General features: G+C 30.8%; 3 protein-coding genes across 5 annotated transcripts; 1 reads left to right on the forward strand and 2 right to left on the reverse strand.

The window, feature by feature from the left end:
* Nucleotides 1-426: 426 nt before the first annotated feature.
* LOC127264405 (J domain-containing protein required for chloroplast accumulation response 1-like) lies at nt 427-3,854 on the reverse strand. 2 transcript variants are annotated; one of them, XM_051293914.1, is made up of 9 exons: nt 3,063-3,854; nt 2,263-2,984; nt 1,907-2,181; nt 1,705-1,813; nt 1,499-1,566; nt 1,229-1,294; nt 1,048-1,125; nt 751-927; nt 427-666 (listed from the first exon to the last, which is right to left on the reverse strand). In XM_051293914.1, the coding sequence occupies exons 1-9, from the start codon at nt 3,479-3,481 to the stop codon at nt 628-630; spliced, it is 1,953 nt and encodes a 650-aa protein (XP_051149871.1). In that variant the 5' UTR covers nt 3,482-3,854; the 3' UTR covers nt 427-627. The 2 variants fall into 2 exon arrangements, with proteins under 2 accessions (XP_051149871.1, XP_051149870.1); XM_051293913.1 differs by having other exon boundaries at nt 1,907-2,190; nt 3,063-3,853.
* Nucleotides 3,855-4,947: 1,093 nt separating this feature from the next.
* Nucleotides 4,948-7,533, forward strand: LOC127264545 (APO protein 4, mitochondrial). 2 transcript variants are annotated; one of them, XM_051294136.1, is made up of 3 exons: nt 4,948-5,314; nt 6,189-6,927; nt 7,268-7,533. In XM_051294136.1, exons 1-2 carry the CDS (start codon nt 5,046-5,048, stop codon nt 6,901-6,903), a joined length of 984 nt encoding a protein of 327 aa, XP_051150093.1. In that variant the 5' UTR covers nt 4,948-5,045; the 3' UTR covers nt 6,904-6,927; nt 7,268-7,533. The 2 variants fall into 2 exon arrangements, with proteins under 2 accessions (XP_051150093.1, XP_051150092.1); XM_051294135.1 differs by lacking the exon at nt 7,268-7,533 and having other exon boundaries at nt 6,189-7,021.
* Nucleotides 7,534-9,840: 2,307 nt separating this feature from the next.
* Nucleotides 9,841-12,228, reverse strand: LOC127264517 (arabinosyltransferase RRA3). The gene is made up of 2 exons (XM_051294086.1): nt 11,778-12,228; nt 9,841-11,261 (listed from the first exon to the last, which is right to left on the reverse strand). The coding sequence occupies exons 1-2, from the start codon at nt 11,952-11,954 to the stop codon at nt 10,140-10,142; spliced, it is 1,299 nt and encodes a 432-aa protein (XP_051150043.1). The 5' UTR covers nt 11,955-12,228; the 3' UTR covers nt 9,841-10,139.
* Nucleotides 12,229-17,231: the final 5,003 nt, after the last annotated feature.

The raw sequence follows: 17,231 nt of genomic DNA on the forward strand, positions 1-17,231 counted from the left end.
TTAACCCGGTACACTAATGGATCGAGCTATGTCCGGGCTCATAAAATTCTGGCCGTGCATAGCCCGACAAGATTTTTCAAATTAATATTTAATTTTTAATAAATTTATATATATATATATTTAATGTTTGAAATAAAGCCGAAAAATCATACCATGATTTAATGGTAAAAGTTTTAGACGAGATACTTTTTTAAAAATTAATGAAAAATATCAAAATTTTCAAAAATATCTGCACAAGGCAGAACCTTACCTGGCCATAGAGGTAGGTGGTTTCATCTTAGAAGTGTCTTCTTCTTCCCCCGAGAGTGCCCTGAAAGAAAATGTCGATACACACGACTCATGAATTACTAGGAAAATTCATACATATATATATGTTTTTGACAGGGAAGTTCACAGGATCAAACATGGATGCTTTTAACCAGAGGGTAAAAAAACAGCATATCTACACTGCACTGTAAAATGTTATTATGATCAGTAAAGATGTAACCAAATAAACACACAACAAACTGTAATTACAGCATGCTATGCAAACCAGGCAAAGAATTTAAAATTTACTGACAGTAATTTCTGATAAAACAAAGGAGCATGCAATGGAATGGTCAGCTCTTTTGGGAATTTCCATGGCTTTCAAAGTGAAGCCAGAGTGTTGAAATGGTCCCAAGCCTCCTGCGTGTAAAACAAGACAGATGTATTGTGTTCATATTACGTATCTTTTTTTTGTTACTTTTCGATTGAACATTATTAAGGTACCTGAAGAATGTCGAAAATCTTTTCAGCAGTATATTTGTGGTGAGAATCGGCGCTGCTCTGCTGCAGCTTGTCGGGATGCAGGCGCAGTAAAGCTTTCTGATATGCTCTCTTCACTGAATTTGGTTCGATCAGTTCAACGAGAGGTATTGGATTCCATCCGCTTCCGGGCCATAGAACCTGTTGGAAGTGAAGAATTAATGGCAAGACATTCTTTTGTTGGTTTTTTTTTTTACTTGAAAAATTTTTGTAGATAAATTCCAAGTGAACTGGAAATTGGAAGATCGAAGACAGTCTTACATATTGTAGAGTCGACAGCAGTGAACGGATGTTTCCTGTCTTCCCCAGTGACCATTGTTCAATTTTAGCATCTATAGCCTGTCGAATAGTCTTAAGAAATTAAGAATTCTACAAATATCGTGAACTAAGGCAAATACCATAGTTATAATATATATCTTGACAGCAAGTTTGAATCTCTTACATTGATGGTGTCCAAACCTTCACTACCCTGTGTGGCTTCTTCAATATCACCGGACAATTGCGCAACCTGTGGAACCAAAGGTTATTTCCATTATAAGAGATGTCGTTGCATTCGTGACTTATGTATTCGTTAAATGTGTGTAATAAGCAATAAAATTAGTGTGCAACAGCATAGAACACATTGTCACATCTAGGCCAATCCTTATGTTAGAATAATATAAGGTTACGGTTCAATTCAGCATTGTAAATGAAAAATCAAGAAGCTGGATACCCTGAAGTTGTCTTCCAAAGATTCATATGAATTATCAACTGAAGTTGTTGAGTACCGGAGAATTGATTCTGGAAGAGAAAGAATGAAATTTATCAAATGTACTTCAAAGATGATCGATCCCCTCAGAAATAACACGATGTTGAAGCAAATGCATCAATTACAGGCTGAAAGTAATTCTCTTGGTTTATTGAAAAAAAAATGGTAACCTAATGAAGATGCTGCACTTGGATTATTAGAAAGATTGTCACTTTCATCGGTCGTGATCTTCTTTTCTTCACTACTCCGCATTTCATCCTTTTCTAGACAATCATCCGCCTGAAATATCACATAAAAGTAAAATCACCATGAATGAATTTGCAACTTTAAGATATATGGTTCATCTGATCAAATTCAATCAACCAAATTCACCTTTTCTGTATTCAAACAAACATTCTCTTTCTGATCAGTGCCTGTAGCTTTCCATCTATGGCTTCCACTACCGACATGAACATCGCCTTTCCTCTTCCAATTAGGTTCTTGGTTGAAAAACTCAACAAACCCCTTTACCTTTTCTGCAGCCACTCTTTTACCAGGGCCGGCTTCTGGATTAGCATTGCTGTCCTCATGGATTTCAATGCTTTCGATCTTGTTTGAACTCTTACTGCTCTCTGGTTGATCTTTACATGGAGTTGTAATCTTGTTGTCTTCCATTTCTAATAATTTTCAGTAAATTTAAGCTGATCTTCATTTTGTAACTATAAACACATGATCTAAATACACCTTACCTTGTTGCTCGGCCTCAGCAATGAGCAACGAACGAAGAGTTGGCATCACTTCAGACTCGAGAGATTCATCCTTTAGAGAGACTTCTCTTACAAACTTCTCCATAATTCGGATTTCAGCGCGCGACATCCGTCTTTTTGGTTTTATACTTCCTATAGCTCCGCTAGTAACAACTTCTGCACCTAAAGGTTCTTTCTCCTCATCTTTGCTTCCTGAATCTATCTTCTCAGATTCCATTTTTGCATTTACAGGCTCCTTATGTGCAGAAAAATCTTCCATTCTGGTAATGGATGGTCTGCTTTCTGCCCTCTCGTTAAAGCTTGCACACCTTTCAATTCTATCCTTGGATTTTCTTGAACTATTTCTACCCATAAGATTCATCATTGGAATTGCTCTGCCTGAAGCCCATTTATAGATGGAGAAACCATCGAAGCTTTTCCTGTTCTTGTTTGAATTTGGGGAAACTTCCTTTTCATCAGATGTGGCAGTATTTGGTGAATCTTCAAATCTGAAACAAGCCTCACGAGGCAAGGTGCTTTGACGATAAAGACGAGCTTCATTTTTTACCTCATCCTGGCTTCGAACTACTTGGCTTGAAAATCTCGATAAAGTAGTTGAAGAACGCGGACTGATCAGTGCATTTGTAGAGATATTTATCTTGTATGAGCTCTGATTCAAGGAAGCGAAAGGAGGAAGCTCGACTTTGTTCAATTTGGCAGGAAGACTGAAGACAAAATCAAAAGTAATAATTACGAACTGTGCAATGATTTCGATGGCAATGAAAATGGAGATTTAGGAGTACCTGAAGTGTGCAGGGAGTGAAGAAGTACCAAATTGCTCCGATTTAGGCTTGGTAGGGCTTACAAACGTCGAATTAGGGCTCGTACCGAAGAGATTATTCCGATCACGATCGCGATTCCTCGGCGAAGCATAAGATTCGTCTCCTCCAAATATGTCGTCGAAGAAATTGCTGCCGGTGTTTCTCCTTCTCGGCGTCGTTTCCTCTCCAAACACCGGCGTCGACGCTCTGTCCTCCTCGTCCTCCACCTCCACCTCGCCTATCGCCGTTTCAAGGAAACCGCTTCTCCCACGCAATTCCTGCATCGAAAACCGCCGCGGTGGACCACCGAAAACATCGTTGTAATCCATGTCCTCTGACTTTCTTAGCAACGTCTTCGCCGAATTGTAGGGGAAACCTCGAGGAGCGTGTTCCACCTCCATTCTCGACTTCCAAATCAATTTTGCATACACGTTCTGATCCTCAATTCAACAAATCACATATGAATACATACATAAATCCTCCGATTGAATCGCTCAAAACCAAGCAAAAACACTACAAATTGCTTCTCCAATCTCCAAACAACATCAATCCTTCAAAAACCACGTTACTCCATCTCCACTACAACGCGTGCTTCAGATTTCCACGGTCTTCAGAAGATTAGAAACCTACAGGATGCAGATTTCTTGCCTTTCAATGTTCCTGCATGAAAACCTCAGAAATGAATTACAGAAGGAATTAGAGGAAGACGACAGCTAAAAGCGTGTTTCAGTCTAAGAAAGTAAACACGACTATTTCTTAGAATCCAATATAGTCGCATTTTATAGATCAATTGGCGCCACAAGATATATTATATATAAGAAATAAATAAATCAAAATATCCATATAAGACAGTCAACTTATTTAGCAGAAAATATTTATTGGTTCAAATAATTGCAATTTTTGTATAATGGTTAACAGTGAGGACCACTTGGTGCAATGTGTGGAGGAAATTAATAATTTTTTTATTCGTTAATTACACGTCATATAAAGACCTTGTTTTGTTATCCAATTTTCGGATTTCTTTGAAAGAGATTTATTTATTTTTTTTAAATTTCCATAATAAAGCTTGAGATTTAGTTCATGTTTGTTGATAAGATGGGGCCTATATATGAACTATTCGGTATAATTATTATTTCATATTTTGACATTATTCAAAAAGTCTTTTATTATTAATTCTAATTTGAATGTTTGGATTTTGAGCTAGAGATTTGAATAGTAAAAATTTTGAATTTGAATAATTGTATGATGTGATATAAATATGTATTGATGTGATGTTTTGAATGTAAAATTAATTTTTAGTATAACACAAAAAAATAAAAAATAAATATTTGATTTGATGTTTTTAGAAGAAAAAATGAAATAAATAGCGGTATCAATCCAAAATATCTTAGACAATTACCCACTCTGTCCAATAAAATACTATTATTTATTAATTTATTATAAAATCTAAAACATAATTTAGAATAGAATCGAGGGAGCATAAAAAATAAAGATAAATAAATTAAATAAACTCTTAAAATTACTCAGGGAGTATATATATAGATATATATGTATATATATAATATATTTTGTCCAGAATCAATCTATTAATTTTGTTATTTTAATTTGTTTGAAATCAATTTATGCGTTTTATTGTTTAACAATTGTGGTCTTCACAATTAAAATATATACATATATTATATATCTTCACATTTTTGCAATAATGTTATAACTTATTTTAATTCGCTTAAGGCTATAATTGTCCATTTACCTATTTATTGCACTCAAAGCCCAATTCATAGGCCCAATTATCTGATTAAGATCATAAATTGTGGCCCAAACTAGAAATCCATAATAATAACATAATTACGCATACAAACGTTTTTGGGGTTTGAAAACGCGCTTTTGGTAAAGAAACCCTGCAGTTCAGTTCTCTGCGGTGAGGCGTCACGCAGAAAGGGTGGAAGATTTGAGTCGGTCTCGAGCATGGGCGTGAGAAATCCCTTGCGATGGGAGAGCAGGTTCGTGATTCTCGAAGGCATGAATTATGGAATCAGATTTCTCAGTTCAAAACCGAATCCGGCGCTGGATTTGAGGAAGCTCAGGCCGTTGATTCTGCGGCGGATTGAGGAGCGGTGCAAGGATTATCCCGTCAAAGGTATGGTTTCCGTCGCTCGCGATGTTCTCCAGGCACGAGCGAGCTTATACGACGGCGTATCAACTCTCATCCGCCACATTCCTGTCTGGTCTTGCAAGTAATCGAACCGATTTTCCCTTTTCGCTTTTAGAAATTGGAATGATTTTTAGCTCGAGTACTGATAAATATGCTCGCTCCTATTAGAAATTGTAGTTACTGTTTTTTTTTTTTTTTTTTTTTTTTTTTTTTTTTTTTTTTTTTCTGATCATGTGCATTTTTCTGTGATTCAATACATTTTTTAGTACAATCAGTTACCTTGTAGAAAACAACTTTTGCTGAATTGTTGGTAGTTTTTGTTGATTGCATTTCCATGAAAATTAGACAAGTGATCCTCGTTCCTACCGAAAATTTGTTGTTGTTGCTGTTGCTGTTGCTGTTGTTGATGATGTTCATTGTTCTGCAACTGATATCATATGCAAATACTATTAAGTATTTACCTTGTGGAGATCAACTTTTGCTGATTATTTTGTAGTTTTTGTTGTTGGTGTTGGTGTTGTTTATGGTCGTGTGCATTGTTCTTTGATTGAAGTCGTATTCACGTACAAATTCTTACCTTGTGAGGAACAACATTTTCTGAATTTGTTGTACTTTTTTGTTAATTGCATTTCCCTGAGAATCCTATAAAAAATCTGTTGTTACAGTTGCTGTTCTTTTTGGCCACCATATGCATCATTCTGTGCTTGAGATCATATTCAAATACAAGTATAACACTTTATGGAGATCAACTTCTCCTGAAGTTTTTCCTACTTTCCGATTGATTTCCAAGAAAATTCAACAAGTGAAAATTAGTTTATATGAAATAAATTGTTCCATTGTTAACTCCAGCTTTGTTTGATTCAATGCTAATCGACTTATCAACACTTCTAGTTACTATTCCGGGATCAAATCTATTTCATAACACTAAACTTTCTTCGATTGTGTTTCGATTACAGATTCTGCTCAGAAGTCTACATAGGAGAAGTGGGCCATCAAATCAAAACCTGCCATGGCTACCGGCGCCACAAGAAGAACAGCGTCCACACCTGGACAAAGGGAGGCGTAAACGACGTAATAGTCCCGGTCGAAACTTTCCACTTGACGAAAATGTTCCAGGACGTAATCAAACACCGCGAGAGATTTGATCACGATCGAATACCCGCCGTAGTCGAGCTATGTCTGCAGGCCGGGGCGGATTCGAACGATCCATACGTAATAACCACCAATGCTTCCTCCGATGCCGCGGCGACGTCAGCGGACGAGCTGAGATTGTTAGCGACCCGAACTCTTCGGGCGTGGGAGGCGGTGCGGTCGGGGGTGCAGCGGCTGCTGTGCGCGTACCCAGCAAGGGTGTGCCGGAACTGCTCGGAAGTTCACGTCGGGCCATCGGGGCACGACGCCCGGATGTGTGGGGTGTTTAAGTTCGAGGGGTGGCGTGGGAAGCATTCCTGGCAGAAGGCGGGGGTTGACGACTTGGTTCCAAGGAAGATTGTGTGGTTCCGGCGGCGGCAGGACCCGCCGGTGCTGGTGGACGCCGGCCGGGAGTTTTACGGCCACGCGCCGGCGGTGGTGGATTTGTGTAGTAAGGGTGGTGCAATGGTGCCTAAGAAGTATACTGTGTTGATGAAAGTGGATGGCTTGACTGCTCCTGCTCCTGTTGATTCAAGTTAGTGATGGTTCTTGCAGGGAAATTTGGTGAGATCATTATTGGCTTTACTCTTTTAATTATATATATATATATATATTACAATTTCACAAATTACATCATTCTCTAAGGTTTTCATTTACTTTTTTTTTTTTTTTTTTTTGCGTATTATATTTGATTATTAATTATTATATCAAAACATAAACACAAATTTAAAAAAATAAAAAATTGCAAGAAAAATGATATTTGTTAAAAAAAAAAATTATACAAGTATAAAGATATTTTTCATATTAAGTACAATGACACAAAAGCTAAATGTGACCATGAGAGGCGGACGGAGGGAGTATAGTTTTTTTATATAATGCGGAAACCATGACGACTATTTTTCAGGTGCTCTTTGGGTAAATTTCCGGCCGAACTTAATAGCTTGCAAATTAGGTTTTGCAAACTAAGTTCGACAAGGCAAGTAACGCGTTCACGAGTCTATCTCCGCATCACCAGGTCATTCTTTATCATAGGACAATTTGATATTATTGTTACTAGTAAAATTGTTATAGTTATTTGTTATAGTCCCTCAATCCTATTTTAAGGTTTATGTATTTTTTTCGTTTGTAATATCTATCAATTATATTACAAATTATAGTATTATAATTTTTGTATTTTATTTATAGTTATACTCCCTCTGTTCTATCAGAATTGAACCCTTATTCAAGGTGACGATATTTAATCAATTAATAATAATTAGTTATGATTATTATATTATTTTTTTATAATTAATAATTAACATAAATTAATTTTATAAAAAATAGTGTAGTTTTAAATATAGATAAAAATATTTTTGTTTTAGAAGAGAGGTAGAAATAAAGGGGTTTTGAGTGGGTCCATGTTGTATGTTATGTAGTTAATTAATTTGATTTCTATTTGTTAAATATATTTTGATTTAATAATTTTTATCAAAAATAAAAATGTGTCAATGGTTACGGATAGACAAAAATAAAAATAATGTCAATTATGGTGGGACGAGATAATATTATTTTTTAGTAAGAATGTAATATCTTTATACAATATTACTAATTACTACTAAAAAAATTAAATAAATGACTTGATTATCATATTGATTTAAATCAATTAGTATTATATTGATAGCATATAAATTATCAAAATGTAGTACAAATTAAAAATTATTAATTAAAACTTTTTTATTTCTATCACTCTCATCAATAAATAAATATTTTTATCTATATTTAAAACTTCTTATTTTTAATAAAATAGTTTTTAAGTTAATTATAAATAAATAAATAAATTTTTTTATTTATTTGTATTTACATAAAATTTTATTCTCTACAAAATGATATCCATATTGTATATATTTTATTGATATATAATGCTAAAAATATTTAAAATGCCAACAATACTATTCATATAAAAATAATAAAATAATATCATAATTTATTATTAATAACTTACTAATTAACACTACCTAAAATACCGTGTACTTAAGCAAAAGAGTCATCTTGACCGGGAGGGAGGGAGTATTATACAAGAACAACAATAATATTTAAGAAATGTTGCCTAAAAATATTATTCTCTTTAAACCTAATATACTATTCAAGTATTTATTTTCTACTTAAAAATGATAATAATTCAGTAGAGCCCTAAAACAATCTACAATTTTAGAAACATCCCATATACAAATAAACACAGCCCCTAACCCCCAAGGCATGGCACGTTCTTGTGTTGTAATTTCATTTTTGTCCTACCTAATGTAGCACTATTACTACTAGTTTCTATTTATATATATATATATATATATATATATATGCGCGCTTTGTTGTTTCAAACCGAAATTAACATGATTCTAATAAAAATATACTACTTCCTCCGTCCACGAACTAACGTCATAATTTCCTATTTGGAACGTCCAACAACTATTATTCTATTTCATTTTTTAAACACAAATTTTACATTTTTACCCTTAATTCATTTATTACTTTAATCTCTATCATACACTTTAGGGTAAATTTGTCCATTCATAACAAAAAAGACAATCACCTAAAAAATCGTACAAATTTGTATATTTTTTTATAAAATATCTCATCACAATATTATATACAAAAATTCAAATCATTATTCAATTTCAAATTACAACCAAACAAATATATACATTAGGTGCAATTATTTTTATGTGTTTAGGATGTATTTAGAGTTTTTTGAACAGTAATTTGAAGGTATTGTTTTTATATGCAAATATAACACTCCTTTAGTCTAGCAACAAAATATACATATTCCTATTTTGAATAGTCTAATTAGAAAGTAACTATTTTATCAAATATTTCATTTTTCTCACAAATTATTTTATTTTACCGTCACATCATTATTTTTTAACAAAAACAAATTTGTTTTTATACCATTTTTAACTATCATTACAATTAAAATAATATTATTTTTAAAATTCGGCTAAAAAATAAAAATAAAAAAAATAAGATCAAGCTCTTAACTTTTCTTTTTTTTTTTAATGCCAAACATATTTGTAAGAAGCAAATTTGTTCTTTTGTGATTTCAAACTAAAATAAGCTTATTCATTCTGCACAATTTTTAACTTTTTAAAAATGAGATCAAACTCCTAATTTTATTTATTTTGTTTTTTTTAAAAAAAAAAAATACCTTAACATATTTATATATTCTACGTCATTTTCAATAATAATATATTATTTTTCCTAAAACAAATATCACATCAAAATTATATTTAAACAGAAACTCAAACAAAACAAATACCTCATTTCAAATAAATTTAAAGCAATGACTACATAAAACGAGAGAGTGATAGATCCACAAGATATCTTGCAATGAATAAACATGCCAAAAACTCCCTACACCAACAAATTCAAGATCTAAATTATACATACATACATACATATATATATATATAGAGAGAGAGAGAGAGAGAGATGATGAATCAATAATAGTAACAAAAGGTTCAATCAAATAAAGCTACATATAACATACATAATCAATCCACAACAAAAAATAAACAAGGAATGTAGCAAAAAAAAAGCATCACACATAATATATAGTTTCACAAAGTAACAAGACACACATTTCTAACAAGATGATGATATTGATGATCATAAATCATGTACTATGTCAAAGAAAATTTCCCAAAACTAAATGTAGTAAAAGAAAAAAACACAAAAAGCAAGAAACTTTGCACATACCTCAACACAATTCCATTTCGATTCCGACTTCGATTTCGAATTCCCGTCTACTCCGACCCGTCCGGGAACGGGTCGAGCGCGTCCTGCTTCCCATTCACATAGAACTCGACTACAGCTTTCATTCTCGGAAACTTGTCCGGATGATAATTCAGATGAACGATAACCGGCTTAACCTTCTTCAAGTTGGCGTCTTTCCTCACAGTCTTGAAAAGAACCTTACTGTTCATAAATAGGTAGAAATCCATCGTTCGTTTCGATGCGTGAAGCCCGACGTAACCCGGATGCGACGGGAAGAAAAGCTCTTCGTTAAATACAGCTTGATCCCAAGCTTTCTCCTCTCGAGAAAGCCTCCCGGCGATTCGATCCAAAAGCTCAATGGACGGGACGGTAGGTCGAATGTAGAAGAATCCGGAATTATAGACCCAAATCCTCATCGTGTGGGCGTATCGGGCCCAACCCATCGCGGGCTCGTCGAAAACGTCGTTGTACCCGTACGCCGTCATATTGTTATGGCCATCCGACATCGATTCGACGTCGGAATCTCGGTACAAGTGGTTAAACGGGTTCTGCAAGAAGACTATATCGACGTCGGAGAGGAGTACGCCGTAGCCCAGCTGGAGAAACTCCCTCAAGATTCGGAATTTCAGGCCGGAGACGACATGGTTTCCGCCCGATCTTCCGATTCGATCGACGGCGTCGTTCCGATCCCGTTGGTAGTACGGGACGTTGTTCGACTTGCAGAGATCGACAATCGCGTCGTCCAACGCCACCACGAGATAATTCCGAATTCCGACACGTTTGATGTTGGTGAACCACACTTCGAGCATCTCCTTCACGTTGGAATTCGCGAGTGCGACGATTAGCTCGTTGCCAACTGCGATTTCAGATAAGATTTTCGCGAGTCTCGGGTTCACGGATTCGTCGGGAGCGACGGCTGGATTCGTCCGTAAACCCTTGACGGTACCGAACGGCCCGGCCTTTTGAGGCTTACTCAAAACCGAGAATTGCTCCCGAGCAATGTCTTTACCCTGCTCGGCTAACCTTAGCTTTTCATTCAACTCCGTCACCTGCCTTTTCAATTCGACGTTCTTATCTGATAACTTCATAATATCGGATTTCAATCGATTCACTTTCTCAGTCGACTCGCAGGAATCCGAACCCGAATCAACCTATGCACCAAATCCATTAAATCATCAAGTAGTATACTAACAAAAGTTTAATCCTATGTATGCTTCTAACCCCCAAAATGCATATAAAATCGAAAAAACAAGTGATCGAAAATAGCATAAATGTCGACAATGGAGATTTATTGGTAACAGTTTATCATCATCTCCATAGACAATATATATATGTGAAGAACTACATTGCATATTGCAGGATAATCAAATGGTAGCATATTAAGCAACAATCAAGTAGATTAATTGTATTAGATTTAGATCCATCTAAGGTTAACAATAAGCTAAAAAATGTCAACAGCACGAAGTAGATATGAAAATTTTCGCTAGTGTAGAAAAACCGCATACGAAGTTTTTTCAAGTAACAGTTGATTCAAATTCAACGCAATGATCGCATCGGGAAACTGGATATGAACAGAAAATTGAACGGAATCTACGAAAAAAGTCGACGTAAACCCTAGCGCAAGCGATTGAAGCTTAGTTGATAGGAAAAACGAACAAAATCGTCACCTTAAGATTGGTATTCGCCAGGGGACGAATTTGAGCGGCCGGATTTGATGAGAAGAATCCGTGGGGGAACAGGAAAGCGAAAACGCATCCCATGGCTATACCGATCCCAATCGCCGCCACGATTCGTGATCCGCGGACTGACGACGGGTTGGACTTGTCTCTCCGCCCCACCGCCATTGTCGATTACCTCGAATTCTCCCCAGAAACAAGCGAAAAAAGCAAAAAAACACAAAAAAATCAAATTACCATCAACAGTAGAGCAAACAATCGCCTCTAAACCCTAACTATTGCGTATTCTTCTTCTCCGGTGACTTCAACTCTCCATTTCCGGGGATTTACCATGGAAGTGTGTGGGAAGGTTTTACTTTGTCTGTGCTAAAGAACGAAGACTCTCGAGTTGAAAAGAAGTAGGGCAGCCTATAATTAGAATCGGAAATGGGAAAATGGGAAATTATCGGATGCTACACGGAAGCTTACTGTATTTATATTTCCTACATTTTTAACTCCATTCGTTTTAATATTATAAAATATTTATTTTATTATAAAATGTCACTCCTCTGTTACACCGAAAACACTTTATTTAAAATATAAATATTTAATTAGTTAATAACAATTAGTTATTATTATTTTTTATATAATTAATAATTTTAAAATAAAATTAATATATATAATTAAAAAAATTAAAAATATATATTTAAATATTTAAAAATTATATAGCAATTAAAATATATATATAATATTAATATTATTTTATAGAGAATAAATTTTTTTATAATATAAGTAAATAAAAAAATGTATATTTTTTATTTGTAATTAACATAAATCTGATATGTAGTTTTAAATATAGGTAAAAATATTTATTTTTTTGAGGAGAGAGATAGAAATAAAGGGGTTTTGAGTGAATCTTACATCATTCATGATGTGTAGTTAATTAAGTTTGATTTATATTTGTTAAATATGTTTTGATTTAATAATTTTATCAAAAATAAAAATGTGTCGATTGTTACAAGACAAATAAAAATAAAAATAGTGTCAATTGTGGTGGGACGGAGTAAGTATTTTCTTCTTCTTCGTATTAATTTTGGAATATTAATTATTATATCAAATACAAATTTAAAAAATTACAAAAAAAAAAAAAATACTTACATTAGTATTTTATAATACTAATAGGATGACATTGTACTAAAAAATTATACAAATATAAAAATATTTTTAATATTAAAATAGAATTAAACAAAGTAAACATGATTGGTCGAAGCGGACGGAGGAAGTATGATACTCTCATCTTTGAGTTTAAATATATTTAGATTTAATTTTTTATATAAAATTAAAAAATTATACTAATATTTTAATTAAAGTCAAAAATTAAAAATAATATAAATATATTTTTATTTTTATACTTTTTTAAAAAAAATAATAATACAATACTCCCTCCGTTCTAAACAAGGTGCAACATTTGCTTTTGTCACGCCGTTTTTAGGTGGGTAGTATTAAGTAAGATAATTTAGAAATTAGATGATGTGATGGAGAGAGAAATATATATATTTTATTATTTTATTTGGATAATGTGAAGAAATATGTAGGGTAGTGATTAAGTATAATTAATTATTTCTTATTTTGGAAATATTTTATGGTGTTTGAGACATACCAAAAAAGAAATATTGCAGGGTGTTTGGAACGGATGGAGTACTTACTAGAAAAAATAATTACAAATAAAAATATTTACATTTTCTGAGTCGACGGGTAGAATATAAAAAATAAAATAAAAATTTTAATTATTTTTTCTTTTCATGTTTATTTTTTTTATTTCGGTCTTTTTTTTGCCTTTTTTAAAATAATTATACATTTAATCACATTTTTATAATTTTATAATATTAATTAAATTATTTTATTGTTTTATTTTTAATATATAATTATTTGTATTACATAATAACTATATTAATTATTTATTAAGGGTGTGTTTGTTTGTGGTTGGAATTTGGAGTTGAGATTTAAATATTACAAATTTTAAATTGTAGTAATAGTTGTATGATGTAAATGTATTGAATGTAAATTTAATTTTTAGTATAATATAAAAATGATAAATAAAAATAGATATTTGATTTGATATTTTTAGGTGAAATTTTTTTAAAAAAGAATAAAACTTTAAAAAAATCTCCCAAACAAACACACCCTTAAATATACTTCTTCTAATTTGCTTTTATAGTAAAATAGATAATTTGTATAAAATGTAAGAGTATTTTATTTCTAAAAATAAATAAATTTTTGTATAATATACATTATTTAAAATAAAAATTAAAAATACATCAAAATTAAAAAGGTAAATAAACAATCTTTACTATATTTTTAAGATATTATCACCATTCGTTATAATTATATTAGATTTATTTATTTATATCACTATCATAAATTAGTTTTATAGAAATTAAAAAGGTAAATAAACAATATTTACATAATTTCTTCGTATTTTTTTTTTATTTTCGTTCGTCCCACATAATTTGTCATTTTTTTTAGAATATAATTATACACTTTAATCATATATTAAATTTTTATAATTTTTAAATTTTAATTAAACTATTTAGTTATTTTAATCTTAATCTATAATTATTTTTATTATAGAATAATCATTTTTACTAATACATTTCTTAATTATTTACTAATTATACTTACCTAAATTATAGCTTAAACAATAATGCGTCCATATCCGTCTCATAACAAAGTATCTATTTTTCCATTTTAGTCAAAGTATCAATTTCTTTTTTTAGTAACTGTACTGGGTACTTAACGTTACAAATACCCTTACAATTTACAATATATTACACAAATATCATTACATTTATATCACACATACTAATAAGGTCATTTTAATTATTTCTACTTTATTCCTACTACATCATAATATAATACTAATATTTCTAAAATTGTGTGCAAAAAGCAGATGAATATATTTGTTATTTACTATTTGTATATATTCAATGTTTAAATAGGTTGTTGATTTAAACTTGTGTTTATATTTTATTTTGATGTTACAACAATCCAAATCCAATTTTGTAATTGTGTCTAATTTGAAACTTTCTAAAATTTTGTAAATTTTGAGTTATAATTGTTTCTCTTTTATTATTATAGATGTAATATACTATAAAATAAAAAATAAGCATAAAATTTTATATATATATAGACATATTTGGAGTATTTTATATATAATATATATATATGCTTTGTTTTCTTAATATATTTGTTCTTTTTTATAAAATATTACATAATTCTTTAAATACAAATTAAAAATAACCTTTGTTGGATTAAAGTATGTTAGAAAATAAATTATTTTAAAATTATATTTGAGGGTGGAATGAAACATACGATAGCTCGTCAAACTCTGTCGCCAGCGGGTACTGTCCATAAAAAATATTTAAACTTTATGTAAATTTAATACTACTTTATTAATTTATATTTTTTTATTATTTAATTTAGCAATTTCTCGAAACAAGTTGTCATATTTTTCAGCGTCGGAATTATGCCTAAGTCAACTCTGACGTGGAATATTAGAAAAAAATATAGTCCATTCGTCCTATCGAAATATTGTTATTTTTTAATTTCGTCCATCCCAAAATAAGGTTACTATTTTCTAATTTAATATCTGTACTACTTACCTAACATAATAAATACCCTTCCAACTTATAATATATTACACAAATGTCATTACTTTTATATTACACTATACTAATAGGGGGATTTTTGTATTTTTTACTACAATCCAATGTAATACTAATATTAAAAAATTTACGTACAAAAAACAAACGTCACTCTTTCATCGGGACGGAGTGAGTATTTTCTCTATCTATTAGAATTAGTTCACTTCTCATTTGATCACCTCTCTCAAAACGAAACTTTATCCCCATATTCTCACATACATAGTGTATATATATACACATAAGTGTGTATATATATACAATATGTGTATGGAACAGTGGGACAGAATTTTATCTGGAACACACGATCCCGTCCGAGTTCACTTAGATTCGACGGAAATTTTTTTAAAAAATAATTATTTTATTAAAAATAATGATAAAAGTAAAAATAGTAATTGAAAGTATTTTTGAAAATTTATTAAAAATTAAAATAAATGAATATAGAATATAACAAAATAGTGGTATTGATAATAATTAAATATTAATTTTTTCGAATTTTTCAAAATTAATAATTAAATAATTTAACGGATAAATTAAAAATAAAAGTAGAAATAAATTAAGCGTACGGATAAATTAATTATTTAATAATTACAAATAAATAAATAGTCAATGTGATTCCGTCCGCCCTAAAGCTACTACCGAATGCATTGACTAATGAAATGAGAGAGAAATTAAAATTAATTAGACGTAAATGCAGCATAATTAATTAAGAGTGCATTAATTTAATCGTACGGCTGCCTTTTTCTATATTTGGGTAAAATTAATTGTAATTGTTTGCAATTTGGTATTTTATTTATTTATTTATTAATTATTATGAATATTAGTTATTTATTTTGCACTAACAATTAGTATATTAGTGTGTGTTTGTTTGTGTGTTTATGGGATTTTGGATTTGAATTTAAATAATTATTTAATATAATATAAAGATATTTTGATATGATATTTTTATGTAGAATTAATTTTAAATGTAATAATTTAAAAAAAAAAAAATAGATGTGATGTGTGTTTTTTGTAATTTGAATTGAGAATATTAGAATTTTATATTTAAATAATATTTTATTTGATATTTTAAAATAAAAAATATATTTTTTTTTTAAAGAGAAGGAAAAAATCTAAAGAAGACACTTATTATATATATATATATATATTAAAAATCTAATAAAAATTCACAAGCTAACAAACTTTTAAAACATGTTCATTAGGGTTTGTATAGTTATGATTTTAAATTGATTTGAAAAGAAATATTAATATAAGTTTTTATTAAAACAATACTTTTGATTGATATTTTTGTAAAAATAAATATCATATTTTATTAAAAAAAATTATATAATATTTTAATTTAAATTTGAAATTATACAAGAACAAATCCCGCTTGTAATCATAAAATATATAATAAATATATCAATAAAAGTACATAATACATCATTCTCCATAAGACTAGGGCTGACAATGGGTCGGGTCCAATTGAACCGAGATCCGACCCGAATACAGATGGTTGGACCTGAAATATGAACTGAACCCGATTGTACTCGGATTTGACCATACTCGAATCCTGCCCGAATAATACACGATAAGACCCGACGGACCCGACAGACTTGAATTTTTTTAAAAAGTTTTAAAATTTAACTTAAAGTTGGATCCGAACCCAAACCCGACATATATTAAAATTTATATATTTTATTCAAAAATATTATAATAAAATAATAAATAAATAAATAAATAAAACTAAAAATATATTTTTAATATAATTTATATTATTAAAAAA

Source organism: Andrographis paniculata, unplaced genomic scaffold (assembly GCF_009805555.1).
Source record: "Andrographis paniculata isolate CXL003 unplaced genomic scaffold, ASM980555v1 Contig70END, whole genome shotgun sequence".
NCBI lineage: Eukaryota > Viridiplantae > Streptophyta > Magnoliopsida > Lamiales > Acanthaceae > Andrographis > Andrographis paniculata.

Bases quoted from the DNA above. Each gene is read 5' to 3' on its own strand.
- LOC127264517 (XM_051294086.1), bottom strand. From the start codon at position 11,954: ATGGCGGTGGGGCGGAGAGACAAGTCCAACCCGTCGTCAGTCCGCGGA. The intron at 11,262-11,777 runs GTGACGATTTTG...TTTGGTGCATAG, and splicing joins TGGCGAATACCAATCTTAAG to GTTGATTCGGGTTCGGATTC.
- LOC127264545 (XM_051294136.1), top strand. From the start codon at position 5,046: ATGGGCGTGAGAAATCCCTTGCGATGGGAGAGCAGGTTCGTGATTCTC. The intron at 5,315-6,188 runs GTAATCGAACCG...TTTCGATTACAG, and splicing joins ATTCCTGTCTGGTCTTGCAA to ATTCTGCTCAGAAGTCTACA.
- LOC127264405 (XM_051293913.1), bottom strand. From the start codon at position 3,481: ATGGAGGTGGAACACGCTCCTCGAGGTTTCCCCTACAATTCGGCGAAG. The intron at 1,295-1,498 runs GTATCCAGCTTC...TTGGTTCCACAG, and splicing joins CTTTGGAAGACAACTTCAGG to GTTGCGCAATTGTCCGGTGA. The intron at 928-1,047 runs GTAAGACTGTCT...CACTTCCAACAG, and splicing joins TGCTGTCGACTCTACAATAT to GTTCTATGGCCCGGAAGCGG.